Source organism: Nuphar pumila, chromosome 3 (genome assembly GCF_984573655.1).
Source record: "Nuphar pumila chromosome 3, dmNupPumi1.hap1.1, whole genome shotgun sequence".
NCBI lineage: Eukaryota > Viridiplantae > Streptophyta > Magnoliopsida > Nymphaeales > Nymphaeaceae > Nuphar > Nuphar pumila.
Window position 1 is genome coordinate 16,353,205 of NC_143251.1, and position 16,663 is coordinate 16,369,867.

The 16,663-nt window shown below is 36.7% G+C and overlaps 1 protein-coding gene across 1 annotated transcript; it reads right to left on the reverse strand.

Moving 5' to 3' along the window:
- Positions 1 to 6,619: 6,619 nt before the first annotated feature.
- LOC149842124 (putative phospholipid hydroperoxide glutathione peroxidase) lies at positions 6,620 to 16,120 on the reverse strand. Its single transcript, XM_089998916.1, has 6 exons — positions 15,665 to 16,120; positions 15,481 to 15,557; positions 15,239 to 15,300; positions 13,917 to 14,035; positions 13,666 to 13,833; positions 6,620 to 7,119 (listed from the first exon to the last, which is right to left on the reverse strand). Exons 1-6 carry the CDS (start codon positions 15,920 to 15,922, stop codon positions 7,090 to 7,092), a joined length of 714 nt encoding a protein of 237 aa, XP_089855042.1. The 5' UTR covers positions 15,923 to 16,120; the 3' UTR covers positions 6,620 to 7,089.
- Between the last annotated feature and the right edge of the window lie 543 nt (positions 16,121 to 16,663).

Below are 16,663 nucleotides of genomic sequence, written 5' to 3' on the forward strand. Positions count from 1 at the left end.
CGATCTCAAAGATCAATGGTCTGGAAGCAATGCATTTCTCATATATATGCATACTTGACCTGCATTTTGCCAATCCAATATAAGAAGGGATCAAATCCTATGTCACAATGATTCGTGCAATGATTCGTGGACTCGAAGACATGGGACTCGGATTCAACTCAAAAGTACAGAAATTTTAAAAAATAGGACACAAGGACATTGAATTTTTTTTAATTTGTAATCAATAAAAACTAATTTTAATATTTTAACATAAAAAATTATTTTATTTTAAATAAAATTCTAATGTAATAAAATACTATCTTAAATTATTATAATAATTCCATACGAGTCACTGTCCAAGCATGTCTGCTCGTTTCACTAGGGACAAACAGCCAAAACGGCATGTCCCTATGACATAGATCGAATCATGTCCAGATCCAGAACTCTACCAAGTGCTCTGTTTAGATCCAAATCTAAATCCAGACCCACTCATTGAAAATTAGACCCAGTGTTGAGTCAACCTTAATCCAACCCCATTTAAAACCCTAGTCCCTATATCGCTAGCAGAGGCCTGAAATGCCGAATCACAAGCGAGGTCAGATCAGGTGATATATCAAAACTAGGGCTGGTAAACGAACTGAGCAACTCGGCTTGGTTCAACTCGTACATGTTCAGTTCATTTGGATGGCAAGCCGATCACGAGCTCATTTCAGAGTGTTCGTCTCAGCTCGGCTAATATAAGCTCCTTTTGATACCTTATGTAGAATTTATTGTACTATAAATGTCAAAAAAGCATGTTAGCTCAATTGGGTTGTTGCTTACTTTTATGTAACAGGTTGAAAGTTCCAATTCTGTTATGAACCCTTTAAAAAAAAAATTATTTAGGCAAGCTAGCTCAGACTCGGCTCGTTTGGCTCAGACCTGTACGAGCTGAGCTCGGCTCGAATCGCACAAGCCATATGAGCCGAGTGTGAACACTATATGGCTGTAAATGAGCCGAGGTCAAAACAGAGGTTACAATCAAGTGAACTCAAACAGTTCTTGCAGGAAGCTACGACACGACGCTCTACAATGCAAAGTTTTTATATTTCAGAAAGACCCTCTCAATCCATAAGCATATAATGCCACTACGAAGAATCATGGTTTCCTTACTCTGAGCATGTCACTGACGACTTGAACAATCTATCACTTTAGTCAGAATATCAAGGGCATGAATGGTTCTCTGTTTACAGATTAAGCATATTGGCAATTCAATTTTCGGCACTTCAAATTCTAAATTTGCTCTAAATGATATACTTCATGTTGCTGTCATTACTCGTAATATTTTATATATTAAGAAGTTTACTAAAGACAATGATGTGTTTTTTTAATTTTACCATGATCGATACCATGTTAAAGATCACAAAACGCGAAAAGCAGTTATGCAAGGTATAAATGACAACGTATTATACATGAAGACCATTAATAAAGTGAACCAATCGATGGAAACTCATGGTGTGTTGGCATATGTAGAGTAGCGAGCATCCATTAAGCAGTGGCATAGACAAATCCTTCTTTTTGTACAATTCATCACGTTTTGCATAAATATAATCTTCCTTCATTTAATAATAATCATAGTTCTGTTTGTGAGGCATGTTAAATAGGTAAGAGTCACACCTTACCCTTTGAACCGTCTACATATAATATAATGTTGATGAACTACTTCATTTGATTTATTCTAACGTTTAGGGACTTGTGTTGTCTCAAGTATTAGAGGATGTTTTATATTATGTTAATTTTGTGGATTCTTTTCTCTAGATTTACTTAGATATTTTTTATTGAGAAAAAGTCTAAAGTGTTCTCACTTTTCAAAGTTTTTTAAAACAAGTGAAAACCAAGTTTGGACATCAGACTAAGTCCCTCCAAAGTGATTGGGGGAGAAGAATATAGGCTGATTTTTATATATTTGAAATCGTGTGGTATTGAGCATCATGTCACTTATCCGCACACACATGAACAAAATGGTTGTGTTGAACGAAAACATCGGTACATACTTGAGACAGGACTCACCTTTCTGGCTCAAGTTGGACCAACTCAAAAGTATTGGGATTATGCCTTTCTATCTGCGGCCTATCTGATTGATAGACTCTCGTATGATGTTACACACAAAAAGTCTCCCTTTCAAATTCTATTTCAAACCACCCTTGAGTATACTTTTCTCAAAGCTTTTGGGTGTTTCTGCTACCCATGCCTTCGACCTTTTAACCATCATAAACTTTAGTTCAAGAGAGAAAAATGTATTTTTTTGGGCTATAGTAGTCAACACAAAGGATACTTTTGCCTTGACCTTGTGTTTGAGAAAATTATCATAAGTCATCATGTCCAATTCGATGTTCCCTACAAAACTCCCCTACAACCAGACCCCTTTGTACCTCTTCCTACCTTCCTTGTATCCATCCCCTCCCTTTACCACTGGTGGATCATCCTCCCCCTCACCTGTCTGGTCTTCTCCCGCTCAATCCACCTCTCTCCATGAGTCCCACACTTGACCTGGTGCCCCAACCTATCCACTTATCCTTCAATGGGTTCGTCTTCACAAACTTCAGCCCCACTTCCTAACCATACCCATCAAATGGTAACCCGCTCTTAGACAAGTTTTTTGAAACCCAAAACCTATCTAGCCACTCGGTACCCTATCCCCAGTCGTGCTTCTTGTTGCCTCTCACCGAGACAGAACCCATCTCATTCACCCAAACACAAAAAGATGGTCGTTGGCACTAGGATATGACAGACGAATTTAATGTTCTTTTAAAGATTGGCACCTGGAGTCTTGTTTGGACTAAGCCTAATATTAATGTTATTAGGCGCAAATGAATTTTTAAAATCAAATGACATGCAGATGACACCCTATAATGGTACAAGGTACGTCTTATTGCTAAAGGCTATAGTCAAGAAGAATGGATTGATTATTTTGAAACTTTTAGTCTTGTCGTCAAACCTTTCACTATTTGGTTTGTCCTTACTATTACTTTTTCTTTAGTATAGTTCATTCGTCAGCTAGATGATCATAATGTGTTTCTTCATGGCATCCTATATGAAGAGGTGTACATGACACAATCGCAAGGTTATGTGGGCCCTCACTATCTTCATCAGGTGTGTAAGTTGCATACGGATCTCTATGACCTTAAACAAGCCCCTCGAGCCTAGTACTAGCGGTTAAGGTATTTTCTTCTCAACATTGGTTTTGTGAGCTCTCGAGTAGACACTTTGTTGCTTGTGTTTTATAAAGACTCTCTCCTTGTCTATATTCTTATTTACGTGAATGATTTAATTATCATTGACAACTCTACAGGTTATTTTACTAACATCATTGACAGGTTGGGTGATGAGTTTGCCCTTAAGGATCTAGGTTCCTTACATTTTTTTTTTGCATTGAATCTACAATTACTCCTAATGGTCTTTCTTTGACTTAGCAAAAGTACATGTTAGTTTTATTAGACCGTACGAATATGGTCGGGGCTAAACCCATCACCACACCTAAGGCTACCTCCACCAAGTTGTCTATTCATGACGGTGACTTGCTAGTTGATCTAACCCAATATCGTCAAATTGTGTGTGCTTTGTAGTCTCACTGTAACTAGACCGGATTTAGCCTTTGCAACCAACAAAGTTTGCCCGTACATGCATCAGACTACTGCGCATTGGACGGCTGTTAAAAGGATTCTTCGATATGTCAAACATACTCTTCATTATGGCCTTCTCCTTCCCAAGTGCCGCAACTTCTACATAACTGCCTTCTCCTATGCAAACTAGGTTGAGAATGTTGATGATCGCAAATCCACCGGCGGCTTCACAATTTTTCTTGGTTGCTCTCTTATCTCCATATATGTTGGCCATCTAATTTTGGAGAACACTTATACTGCATGATCATTGACTCTTCTATATATCCGACTTTACGAGACATCAATGTTATAAATTCTTTATAGTTGTTTTTAGAGACCAATATAGATCTCCAAATAGGTTGATCAATGCTAAATTAAAATACCTCTACCCTTTCATAATCCATCATAACCTCCTACACCAACCACATAATGTATCATTGAGTTAACAACGATCACTCAAAAAACCAACCTACAATAACCCTCGCAATCTCTATTCAATGTATGTGCACAGTGAACCCTAACCACATCTAACTAATTGAATGCTTATGTGTAATCAACCCTAACTCTAATACACAAGACAAAACCACCAAATATTAAGTATAGGAAGAGCAAACACGCAAAAGCAATTTTTTAAGAGGTTGCCAAGACCTTGCAGCATATAACAAATGATGTGATTCAATAAGTGAGGGAGTGGGTGATGCACACTCTTAGACACTCAAAACACCCGATGGCAATTAGACGGACGCACCTGCGATACTAAAAATCCCTCGAGGGGGTGGATAAAGGTTAATATTCAAAGTAACTTTCACAACCATACATAGGGTTACATAAATAAAACATCAACAACAGGAAAACATACATAATACATCCACAACAACCAAACAAAAATACTAACTTATATCTAAAAAATAATAAAAAACAATGGTAATCATCAGAATGGAATGAAAAAACTATCTGAAGAAGTTGATGAGCATCGAAATTGAGCAAAAAAACTTTCCCAAGAATCTTCACATGGATACAGAGAAAAGGGTAAAAACAAATGCATATATATATAGGTAAATTCATACGTTAAAAAGAAAAGCTCGCATCGCTTAAAGTCGACAACATGATAAAGTATGTAAATTTCACAAACTTTTCATGAATTTTGTATCAAAAGTAGACTTCGCAATTACCAACACAAAACTCCTGACAAAATTTGTAAGAGAATTTCACAATAAGTATCACATAATTTATAATTTCGCATGGGGATTGTGAAATAAGCGAGAAGGAATTTTGCATGGGGGTTGCAAGGTGGAGAAGACATGCACGTTCATTATGAGAATCTACTTTGTTGGGATGTAAAGTAGTCATTTTCGCATTGAATATTGTGATTCCTGCAGGAATACCGTGCAAATTTTATTTTTAGTGAGATTTAGCAAGATCGAGAGAGTATCGCAATGTAACATACAAAAATTGAGAGATTTGATCATGCTAAGAGTAAAAAGGTGCTAAAAAATAAAAAACCTACAAAATTGGACATTGAGAAAATTTTAAAATTTATGAGGATTTAAGAAAATACGTCAAATTTGTTGACATATAGTATGATAATTTTCCATTTGCAAAATTATCAGGTTTCAATAATAGGAGGTTTGCACTGTATCTCACAAATTTTGTATTATATATGCAGATTTAGTCTAGTATTTGCAAAGTTACGAGGTTTCAATAACAGAAAGTTCACATGATATCTCATGAATTTTGTACTATATATACAAATTTAGTAAAAATTTTATAAAGTTACAAAAGTTTCAGTTACAAAAAGTTTAAAGATTTGGTTATGCGAACTTCGTACTATATATAAATTTAGTAAAATATTTAGGAAGTTTCGACAGGTTTCAATTATAGAAAATTCGCAAATTTGGTTATGCAAACTTTGTAATAAATATGTGAAATATTTGTGAAATTTCACCATGTTTCAATTATAAGATCATAGATTTAGTTATATGAATTTCGCAAAATACGCAAAAGAAAAACGTGTGAATCTACCTTTTAGTAAGAGTATGTGGTACTCGGAGAGTGTACTGATATATCACGTGAACTTCAAAAGGTTCACTCATGTGAAGGGTAAAATGGTTTTAAAGAAGTCAAACATTTGTGAATTTAGATATGAGGCAAATTTAAAAATTATAGAGCACTTAGAGAAAGATGTTATTTTTGTCGTAAAAAGGTGGTGGTGGGAGAAACCGAAGACTACTTGTGCCCACATGGCATTTTCCCACAATGATGTTAGGATATTCTTTTTCCATGGTGGAAAGGGGTGCTAGCTCAGCAATTTCCCATGAAAACTACATGAAACAAAGGAGGGCTAGTAACTTGGGAACTCTAACCACATGATTAGATACAGTTAGAGACATGGGCACAAGTCCTAAAATCATATAAGTAAATAATTAAAACAAAGAGATGAGTAATTTTGTTTCCTCTTAATTGCCTGTCCATTTTTTTTCCAAGCAGAGATTCCCATGCCCTTGCAACAAGGAGAGATAAGGCTTTGGCGTGGTTCATCATTATTTCTGTCTTCTCAAGCACTGTTGCCATCTGCAGTGATATCTATGACAAGTACTCCGGTCAGACTGAAGCAAGATTGAAAGATTGAAGTGTTTCCGTGGGCATACTTCTAATGGATGAAGGATCCTCAATTAACTTTTGCCTTCTCCAACAAGAAATTTTGATCTGATGTAATTAACTTTTGTCTTCTCCAACAAGAAATTTTGATCTGATGTATGCTTTCCATAGATAAATGATAATCAATTTTTCATTTTTTTCACCAAAAGATTTTGGTTTGTCCTTGGCTTGTCATACAAGACTACCATACATAAAAATATCCCTAACAAAGGAACTGAAACACACACGTGTGACACACAGCAACTTAATTAGTAATCTTAATAGGACGTTGGAAGTTAAATATCTTTAATATTTGTAGATTTTGCTCGGTAGGAAGCTCGACAACTATAAATACCATAAACTTTTATAACTAGAGAAAAACATAATAATATTAGAGAGAAGTGAAAGTTCAGTTTTCAACTTGTTTTGCTACATGTGCAAGCAAGCTACACAATAGGCATCAAACCAAGCAGGCTCCCTTATGATGAAGAGTTGATTAGGAGAATATCAGTAAATAGTGGAAAGCACAACCATGAAGTGAAACACAAGTGTGGTACACAAAAAGTTTCAGGGTTGTCTAAAGGATCTCTGAGTTTCTACCTTCTTGGAGGAGTGTCATACTCAAAGCATAGATTACAATATCATCTAAAGAACCACATAAGATATATATGTTTTGTTGGAAGCAGTAGAGTTCAGGCAGTGCCTCTAGAACGGAATACCTTGGGAATCTTTGTTATTTACATTAGAGAATCTGGTTATTTGAAATTGATACTAGAGACTTGCTCAGAATCATACCCATCGACTGCTGCTATGCAATCATAAGAACATGTGATCATGCTGCTAAAAGCTTCTGAATGTCCTTCTGCACAAAAAGAAGCCAGCAATTCATAAATTCAGTAATTGAAGGAATGATGTCAAAATAAATCATATAAGCAAACAACTTAATCTTCCATGAAAATTTGAAAACTGAAGATACTAGCATGACACAAGAATAGATTCGAAGATCAAGTGAGCATCTGAACAAGACAAGTCTACTCAAGTGATGGATGGTGTAGCAAAGCAAAAACACCATCCCATAGTTGTCATCCGGTTTATGGGCTGAATTTTTCTATGCAGCAATTTATTTAATCAATTGGTTGCCAAGCTAAGGTCCTGCATGGCCAAATACCCTACTACATGCACCATGCAACATACCATTACCGAGTAAATAATTTAAAGGTATCAAAGTTATACCCTAGAATTCTCCTGCATAATTGATTTTCAATATAAGATTTAAAATGGACAACAACAACAACAACAACAACTACGCCTTCATCCCAAAACAGTTGGGGTCGGCGATATGAACCAACAAAGAAAATCATTTTGGGTCTTCCACATGAATCCTTCTCCTCCATATAAGATTTAAAATGGACAAAGGTGGAAAATAACAATCTTTAGTTTTAAGGAAACAGATTCAAGTATATACACAACATGCGGTTCTGACAAAGAACAGGCATTATCTCTGCAATATCAGAATAAAAAATTTGTTTATCACAGTGACCAAAAGGGAGATCTCAGCTCTTACAAAGATGAAGTAGAACATAAAACTTGTCAAATATTAATCCTGGTAACAAAAAGAGAGGAGCTTCTTATTGTTCAATATCTAATGAAAACTTAAGTTACAATCTTCTGAAGTTTCATGCCATAATGCCATGGTATCTCCAAAATTGGCCTCCACTTGAACAAACATTGAAAAATGAACTAAGTGACAATTGAATAGAAAGCAAGACTTTATTGGAGCTGGACAAGGACTTTTCAAGAGCTTCACTAAAATACAGAGATCTTCGCAATCTCTTTCCTTTAATGAACATCATCTTCATGCAAAGATTTTTCATAGAATAAAAAAGAAAAAAGTAAAAAAGAGGTGCAGGAGCCGACATAATCAACAAAAACGAGAAAGTAAAGCAAATTGCAATGAATATTAGAAACAGAAGTCTTTGGCGAATGAATAGGGTCACTGGAAACAGGAATAATTGCTTTCATTACATGAGTAATAGGATTACGATACTCATCACATGTGACTCAGTTCTCAAATGGTATAATCAGCAGTTATATGATATGCCACATAAAGTCCAAGTACCATCACTTTCAGAAAAAAGAAGCTGTTGAGTGGTGCAATACACAAGAATTCACAGCTTACATAGTGGTTTACTGTGGCTGAACGAGACAGCATGCTTTTTGATAAAGTGGTGATAACTAGAGGTGAACACTGTCCATAAGAAGATAACAACGGATGCATGGAAGGAGTAAATGTAGTTTTGAATGAGGACAAATGTTGGATCAAAACTACTAAAAGTGATGGCCAGCAACATGACCTTGCTTCCAATATATTTGACATACAATCTGAATCTCTGGGGAATAAGGGGAAGGAGATAAGGCAAACATAATATTTTTCCGTGAGCCTTGAGACCTCTACCCCTTACTCAGGATGTTCTACCACCTTCATTACCAGTTATATACAGGGAAAATACTGTATTCTTAGTTGAATCTTGAGTCAACACAAACATTACTTCATAATCAAACAATATGGCCTGTAGCTCTTCAAAAGTAGGCTGTGGAACTCTCCCTGTAATCACCACTATAAAGGCCATTTACTCATTGCCCAATCATTCTAGCGTTTGCATGAAGATATCATCACTATTTGAGCTTCTTACTGCAGCAAACTGGTCAACGACACTTGATATGATTGAGGTACTACCTCAGAATAAATACATTTTTTATAGCTCCACAATTGCTTTTGTGCTGAAAAGTTTTGGGCACTCAAGCCACAATAGTAAGCAGGAGTACTTCTCAATGTACAGCTTCATCATTTTTCTTCTAAACAACATAATCTGGATTGCAAGTAGACACCTTCTCTGTTATCATTTTTTTTCTTGATAGGCACCGCCATCCCCTTCTTTAGACACACATCCAGTAAGAAATTCAGTAGACACAATAATTGATCATCTAGGTGGCAAAGGAGGCAAGAATCAAGGTTAAATGAATGAATTATGAGAAACTAAACTAAAACAGCAAAAATGTATAAACTAAGGGCAAGGGAAAAAACAAACAAGGTACTGCGTGAGGCTGGTATAAGGCTGACATTAGCTTGAATTGTCACTAACATCAATAAGTATTCCCTTTTTTTTAACAAACACAGGCCAACCTGTGCTTAAATAACAATCAGATCTGATCATAAAATGAGATAGACTATTTTACAATAAGATAGACAATCCATCTGAATTTACAGTCGGAACTGAATACAAAGAGCACAGGTTGGCCATGTGTAAAAAAGAAACAAAAAGGAATGCCTTTTTGTAGATTCCTCACTGTTTAACATGATAAGAGCAGATCGAGGAAAGGGTCAAAAGGAAGCATTTAATCAAAAAAGAGTAAAAACACAGGAAATATTGATGTGTGCCTGGGCCCACGGGTTCAGACCGGGTTCAAGCTAATGGGTTAGGCAGGCTGATTCGGGTAAATCAGGGTCAGATTCAGTTTGGTTCTGACAGAGTTTGAGAGAAAATTCAGTTCTCTCAAACTACTATACATAAAAATCTCAAATTTTAGGACAAGGCTCTGGACACGTGGAAGAATGTCCTATTAAAATCTTAGGAACAAATTCCACAGACAGGAGATATGAGCTCGAGAACAGGTGACAGGGTTTAGGTTTTGATTGGGTTAGGATTGTGTTTTGACTATGACAGGCTCGGGTATAAAATATGGTCCTCAAAACTGGGTTGATGAAAAATTCTGATTTTTGGAGGGTAGGTTGGGGACATGTTGGAGGGTCTAGGTTTAAAATCTCAGCCCTAGATTGCAAGCGGTCATACCAATTTCTGTTGTTAACAGCAAACAGAACTTGGGCTGATTTGAGGTCACTCGGTTTAGGTCAGGGTTACCGAAAGCACTCATAGGGCTTCAGAAGCGCACTTTCCCAAAATGTGCTTCGAAAGCGCGAAACGTGGAGGGAAGCACCCATTTTAAATGGAAAGCGTGCTTCCCCGAAATGCGCTTCGAAAGCGTAAAACGCAGAGGGAAGCAACCCTTTTAAATGGGAAACACACTTCCCATTATTAGGAAGCTCGCTTCCCAATATCCTTCTTTTTTGGGGGGAGCTTGGAGAGTTTTAAGTTAACCTTTAATATTTTTTTTACTCAAAAAATAAAAGAAAAAGAATTTTTTAAAAGGTAAAATAATCATTTTGAAATTTCGTGAAATATGAAAAACAAAAACTGAGTAGGGTTACGGATTTTCAATTCCCAAATCCTAACCCCTCTTGTTCTAGAATCCCAAACTTTCGGTGAAATCTAGCGAGCTTCGACGACCTCCATGGGTGTATTATGATTTTTTCTTGATAAATTTATTTATTAAATGCTTGCAACATGATGCATTTGTTAAATGGTTGCAACATGAATATGAATTATGATTTTTTCTTGATGCATTATTTTTTAAATGCTTGCAACAGGATACATTTGTTAAATGGTTGCGCTTACATATATGATTCAATTTTGAGATTAATAAATCAACTTTAATGTTATCTACTCATGTTTTATTTTGTCAATGATAATATAAATCTTCTATTTTGGTAAATTAGCAAAAATATAATTACATTTTAATTTCCCTTTCGATTCTTATTTGCTTCCTTTTCGCTTTTCACTTGAATCCTAGGTTGCTTCCCTCTTCATTTTCCTTTTGAATCCTTGTTCGCTTTCGGTTTAATAATTACGTCGCTTCCGGTTCGCTTCTCTACTCGCTTTTGAGACGATTTTCGGTTCCCTTGTAAGTCATTTTGCGCTTCTCATTTCCTAAAATTTTAGAAGTGTCTCATTTCTCGCTTCCTGCATCGCTTCTCGCTCCCGTTTCCTTGACTGACAACCTTGGTTTAGGTAAGTTAAAGAAGAGGTTTGGGCTAAGGTCAAAGGTTGGGTTCGACTTAGTAGGGTTGGCTAGGCTTGGTCAAGGCCTTCTACAGGAGGTTGAAGGGCCAGGTTGAGGTGGGTTTCACCTGGTGTGCGGTTTAGGCCCCTTCAAAAATCATAGTTTTCAGTTTTTTTTCTCACTTCTAACACCGTAGATGTGATCACTCAGCCTTTGGATCGCCACTAAATCGAGTATGCTAAACACATCTAACGGTTCAGATCTATCATAAAACACTTAAAACCTATGGAGCAGAACAAGAAATGGGGCCTAATATGTTCAGTTCTATATATATATATATATATGAGAATTGAACATATTAGGTCCTATTTTCTCGTTCTGCCCCATTAGGCCCCATAGTTTGAAGTATTTTATGATAGATCTGAACCGTTAGATGTGTTTAGCATGCTCGATTTAGTAATAATAGACTCTTGGATCATGTTTTTTCGACAAAAAAATGTATTTTTATGAGCAAAAAAAAACGAAACCTATAGATCACATGTATGGTGCTAGATGTGAGAAAAAATACCAAAAATTACGATTTTTCAAGGGGCCTAATGGGGCAGAATGATATATATATATATATATATATATATATATATATATATATATAAGGAGTTTGTAATAGATAATACCTTTTAGGGGTATTTTGGTCATTTGACCTTGTAATAGAATCTGCCCATTAGGGGCATAACTGTCATCTCATGTTTTTATATATTTTTTGTATTAGTTTTTCTTATTTCTGTTTTTATTTTTTTGTTTTTTTGTATTTAGTTGGTATTGTCAAGGGCACTTTTGTCCTTGACTGTTGGGTGCTCCCCAATGGTTAGAAATCTAGCTGTTGGGAGCTCCCTCCCCAACATCTAGTTTTTTGCACATATATATATATATCTATATCTATATATATATATATATATGTTGTAACCTATGCATTTTGTGCATTTGATCATTAATAAAGAACATACTATGAGTGTTTTTTATTAGCCCTTAAGTGGCTTTTGTGTTTGTACCTCTTTGAGGGTTTGCTTTATGCCTCTTGTATGAGGTGTGTGGAGGCTTCTTGATTTCATTACAAAAACAACTTACATGATTTTCCAATCTCCAAAAATAGGGAAGTCGCCCCCTGGTGGTTCCCACAAAGGCTGATCGGTTCTGGGGCGGATTGGTGGATCCAAGTCCCATTTGTGCCTTCAATGCTGAAATGAGGTGGTGCCCTAGTCAAAGGTCCTACTTGGCTGATATGGCTTCCTAATGATGGGTCCCACATAGCTGATCTGATGAGGTGGTGCCTTAGGGGTGGTTTCCATTGTTGGATGGAGCTTGGAGCTGGAGCAGCACCAAATGGATCCGCTTCGGGTAATTGATGCAATGAACTTAGATCAACTTTGAGATCTTGGGACAATGGATGCGGATTGGGGTCTTCAGGAATTGGGTCCGTATCAGATATGAAATAAAAAAGAAGATGAAAAAAATAATAGAAAGCAAGGGAAGACATTTACCTTGAATGAGGCTTACACTCTGATACTATAACAAAAAATCAGCTAGCAGCATAGAAGGGGAGAAAGGATAGGATCAACAGCTAAAGGAGATCATCCAACTTCACACAGACACAAGGGACATCTCTATAATAATGTGTATAGTTTAGGGTTAGATCATCAAAATTACTGTTATAGCTTGCATAAGCGATTTACAAACTATATCCTTTTACAAACACATAACTTACAATGTTATCGCATATTTGCCATCTTATAGGTCTGACATAAAACACAAGTGTAGAGGACCCGATGGAAACCAAATCGCAGAAATTTCTGGTCATGAAGTAAAATTACAGAACTTTCAGTGACACATCCTTGCATACTGCTAACAGCCACCCGCTCAAATGAAACCCAGATGTCTCTTTTGTAAGGCTATCAAACATAATGTCTGAGTATCTGAGCTATTTCCATATGGAATAGGTCTTATTCAAACTCCGAAAAGAACCTTATTTCAAATTATGCTTTATAATTGGTCTAATTCTACCAATTGAACTGCATGCTAAAGTATTTTCATTATCTCAATGGCTTGCTTCAAAGGGGATTGCCCTGTGATTCAAACTAGTCCTCACTATATTTGTGGGAAGTGAAGGCATAATGTGGGTAGCAAAAGCAGGAAGTGACGAACTTACATTTTAAGAGGATTTTGAAAGCAAGAAGCTGTTAGGAAAAGATATAGGAATTGTATGTACAAGAGAGAAATTGTTAAGCATAAGAGGAGAGGTTCTAAGAAATGGAGATCATTATTAATAAACTATATTGAAAAATCTCTAGGTCACTTAATCTAGAAGAATAACATTCAACCTATCAGAAAAAAAGAATAACATTCAATAGAAATATACTTGTTGATCATTTGAACAGGTAATTGTTCCAAATTAGATTTATTTTTCCTTGAACAATCTCAAGCATTTTATGAGATGCCAGAAAAGAGAAGGAACCTCAATCTGAAAGGGCGTTGTTGCTGGGATGTATCTTTCTACCACCTTCCCTTCCTTATCCACCAAGAACTTTTCAAAATTCCACTTCACCAGATCACCAAGAAATCCTCCTTTACTTGACTTGAGAAATAGATACACAGGAGCAGTATTTGGCCCATTTACATCTACCTGCCTTGCAGAAACGATGATAAAAAGTGTAGTCTCACAGTGTAACATGAAAAATAGAACTGTTTGATTGAAAAACAGGATACCTTGTCGAAAATAGGAAATTCTGCTTTGAATCTTGTGCATGCAAATTCCTTTATCTGTGGATTAGTACCAGGTTCTTGCCCACCAAATTGGTTGCAAGGGAAGGCTAGAATTTCAAAGCCTGTAAAAGCAACCGCATGCCTGTGAGCTACAGGTGAAATCCATTAATGCGCATTCGCTGGAAGCTAAATTAGCTACTTGACTCTGGAAGTAAATTTCATTTAAGTACTTGCCTCTTTTCTGAAATTAACATTACACTACCTCTTGCAGATGTTGCCATTTACCAACTTATGAACTAAAATATAATATATATATATATATATATATATATATATATATATATATATATATATATATATATATATATATATATATATATACATACATTCATTGAAAGCTCATATAAGCAGGACCACGTAAATAAACCCTAAATACAAAAAATTACTAGATCATTCAATTCCTTGGGGAAAAAACTGATGTACAAATTGCCATTCAACAAGATTAATTAGGAGTAGATGCAATTATTAATTATACATAACCTCCAAATCTAGTATTTGATTGTGTGGACATCAGCATCTGCGAGTCACTGCTGTTCACGCAGGCCACAAACAGCAGATGTCTGGGATGGCTGGAACACAATTTCCCACACATCCTGCGAGATACTTTTTAGGTGTTCTGCAGTGTTCCACCACTACGCCCCACCTGGCATAGTGGTGTCCAGGACACCTGGGATAAAAACCAAAAAAAAAAAGAGGCACAGAATACCTGGGACAAAAACTTGGCTTGTCCAAGGCACCTCTGTGTCCGGCCAGCAGTGTCCAGGCAGAACTGTTCTACACAGTCCTGTCCGTGCAATCAAACATCCCAGTTACAAACCTAAGCAGCCATTTCTTGCTGAACTGTTGTGTGCTTAAGAGTTGTTGAACTGGGATGTGCACAACATGTGTAAAGTACCCGAGTGATTACTCTTGCATTTTGAAATAACTAGTGTGAATTTGTTTAAGCAGGAACCAATTTATTGCTTATGGAGTGAAGACTACTCTCATAGAAGCATACACGAATTGTAGAGCCACTCAAAATGTTGACGTCATTCCCAGTTCTCTAGCTAGTCAACCATGGTCACTGAGTTAATTGCACATCCATAAGCAGCATAATCTTTTCTCTCTTAGTATTTGCAAAACATCTATTTTGGTTGACCATGTCACATGACAACACATGAGTCTACTTTTCTAATGTAATATGCTTTAAATATTTCATTCGCTCCATCCATCATGATGCATAAACAGGTACTAAATTTGCTAGAATTGACATAAATCAGACTCACCTTGAGACTTGTACTTCTCATATAGGTGAGAAAGCTCTGTGTAATTGGAGTTAGTTAAACCGCTGATAAGAGCAGAAAAAAAAGGCCAACAAAAAAAAAACAAGTCAATATCTCATACGAAGGATAGAATCCAACAGGAAAGTAAACTAAAGCAACAAGCCAACACCCACAAAAAAAAACCATTGGATAAAAAAGGATGAGAAAAAAAAGGCACAGAAATGGAGCAAAGGAGTGATTGGTACCATCGAGAAGCAACATTAACAACCAAAAGCACCTTTCCCTTGAACTTGCCCAACGAAACATCCTTCCCATCGATATCCTGAGATTCACAACACACGACCAACAAGGAAACCAATACGAATCAACCAACAAAACCAATTGGGTTCAACAAAGCATCGTGTACCCTTTTTGGTTAAAGGGCAAGACCTTGACGGTGAAATCGTGGATGCTCTTCTCGGTGACAGAAGCGGCAGCGTAGGCCACACCAGGGGAGAAGGAGAACCTGTGTCTTCTACCGTTGCCTTGAAGGGGAGAGACGGTGGTGAGGTTGAATAGGAGGGAAGTGCTCCTGCGCCAGAATTGAGCATATGGGGAGTTGGGGAGTTGGAGAGGAGCAATATTGGTGGTGGTCTTGTTCAAGGGGAACAGAGAGGAAGGGGAGAAGAAGACGGCATGTATCGCCATCGAAGACGAGAAACAAGAAGAGTAAGCAGCTATCTGTTGGTGATGGTGGTGAAAAGGGGAACGGATTCTTTTGTGGAAACCAACTTAATAATTGTTTCCTACGAGTGTTATCACAGCGTCACTTTTACTATGGAATGGACGGACGCAGCGCCACTGAAAATTGAGTGGACATAATCAGGGCACGCTCCCGAACGCCACATGGACCACGCATAGAAGGGAGGTTGGAGATCAAGTCTGATCTTACGGGTCTTCCAAATAACGGACGTGCATTACGTGGGGGTAACATTTTGGTAACGACCACATGAGGCACACATGCTTTCTTTTTCTTCATTCTTTTTGTTGTTTTTCATGGAAATAACTTTACAAGTGCTATCTACATATTTTTCTTACTGGGAATAGTATCTTTAGATTGCGCGCACACACCGCCAGTCTCTCTCTCTCTCTCGGATTGTGGATATTTCTCTCTTGTGCTTGACAGGAGCATTATTATAACATATTTTAAAAAATTTATAAACAAGCCCAACATAACTTGTGAGATTTTAAAATTTGTTGTAAAGCTAAATATGTGTGCATGCCAATGCCTCTCATCACTTGTTTACAAGTAGTTAGTATAAAGTATAGATATCTATTTAATTATCTTTTATACATAAGTTTTTCTCATCTAAAAGATTGGATTTTTTTTCTCATTTTGGCCACTATCAATCAAATCATTTCACTCTCACCTTTCATTCCTTTTTGTCA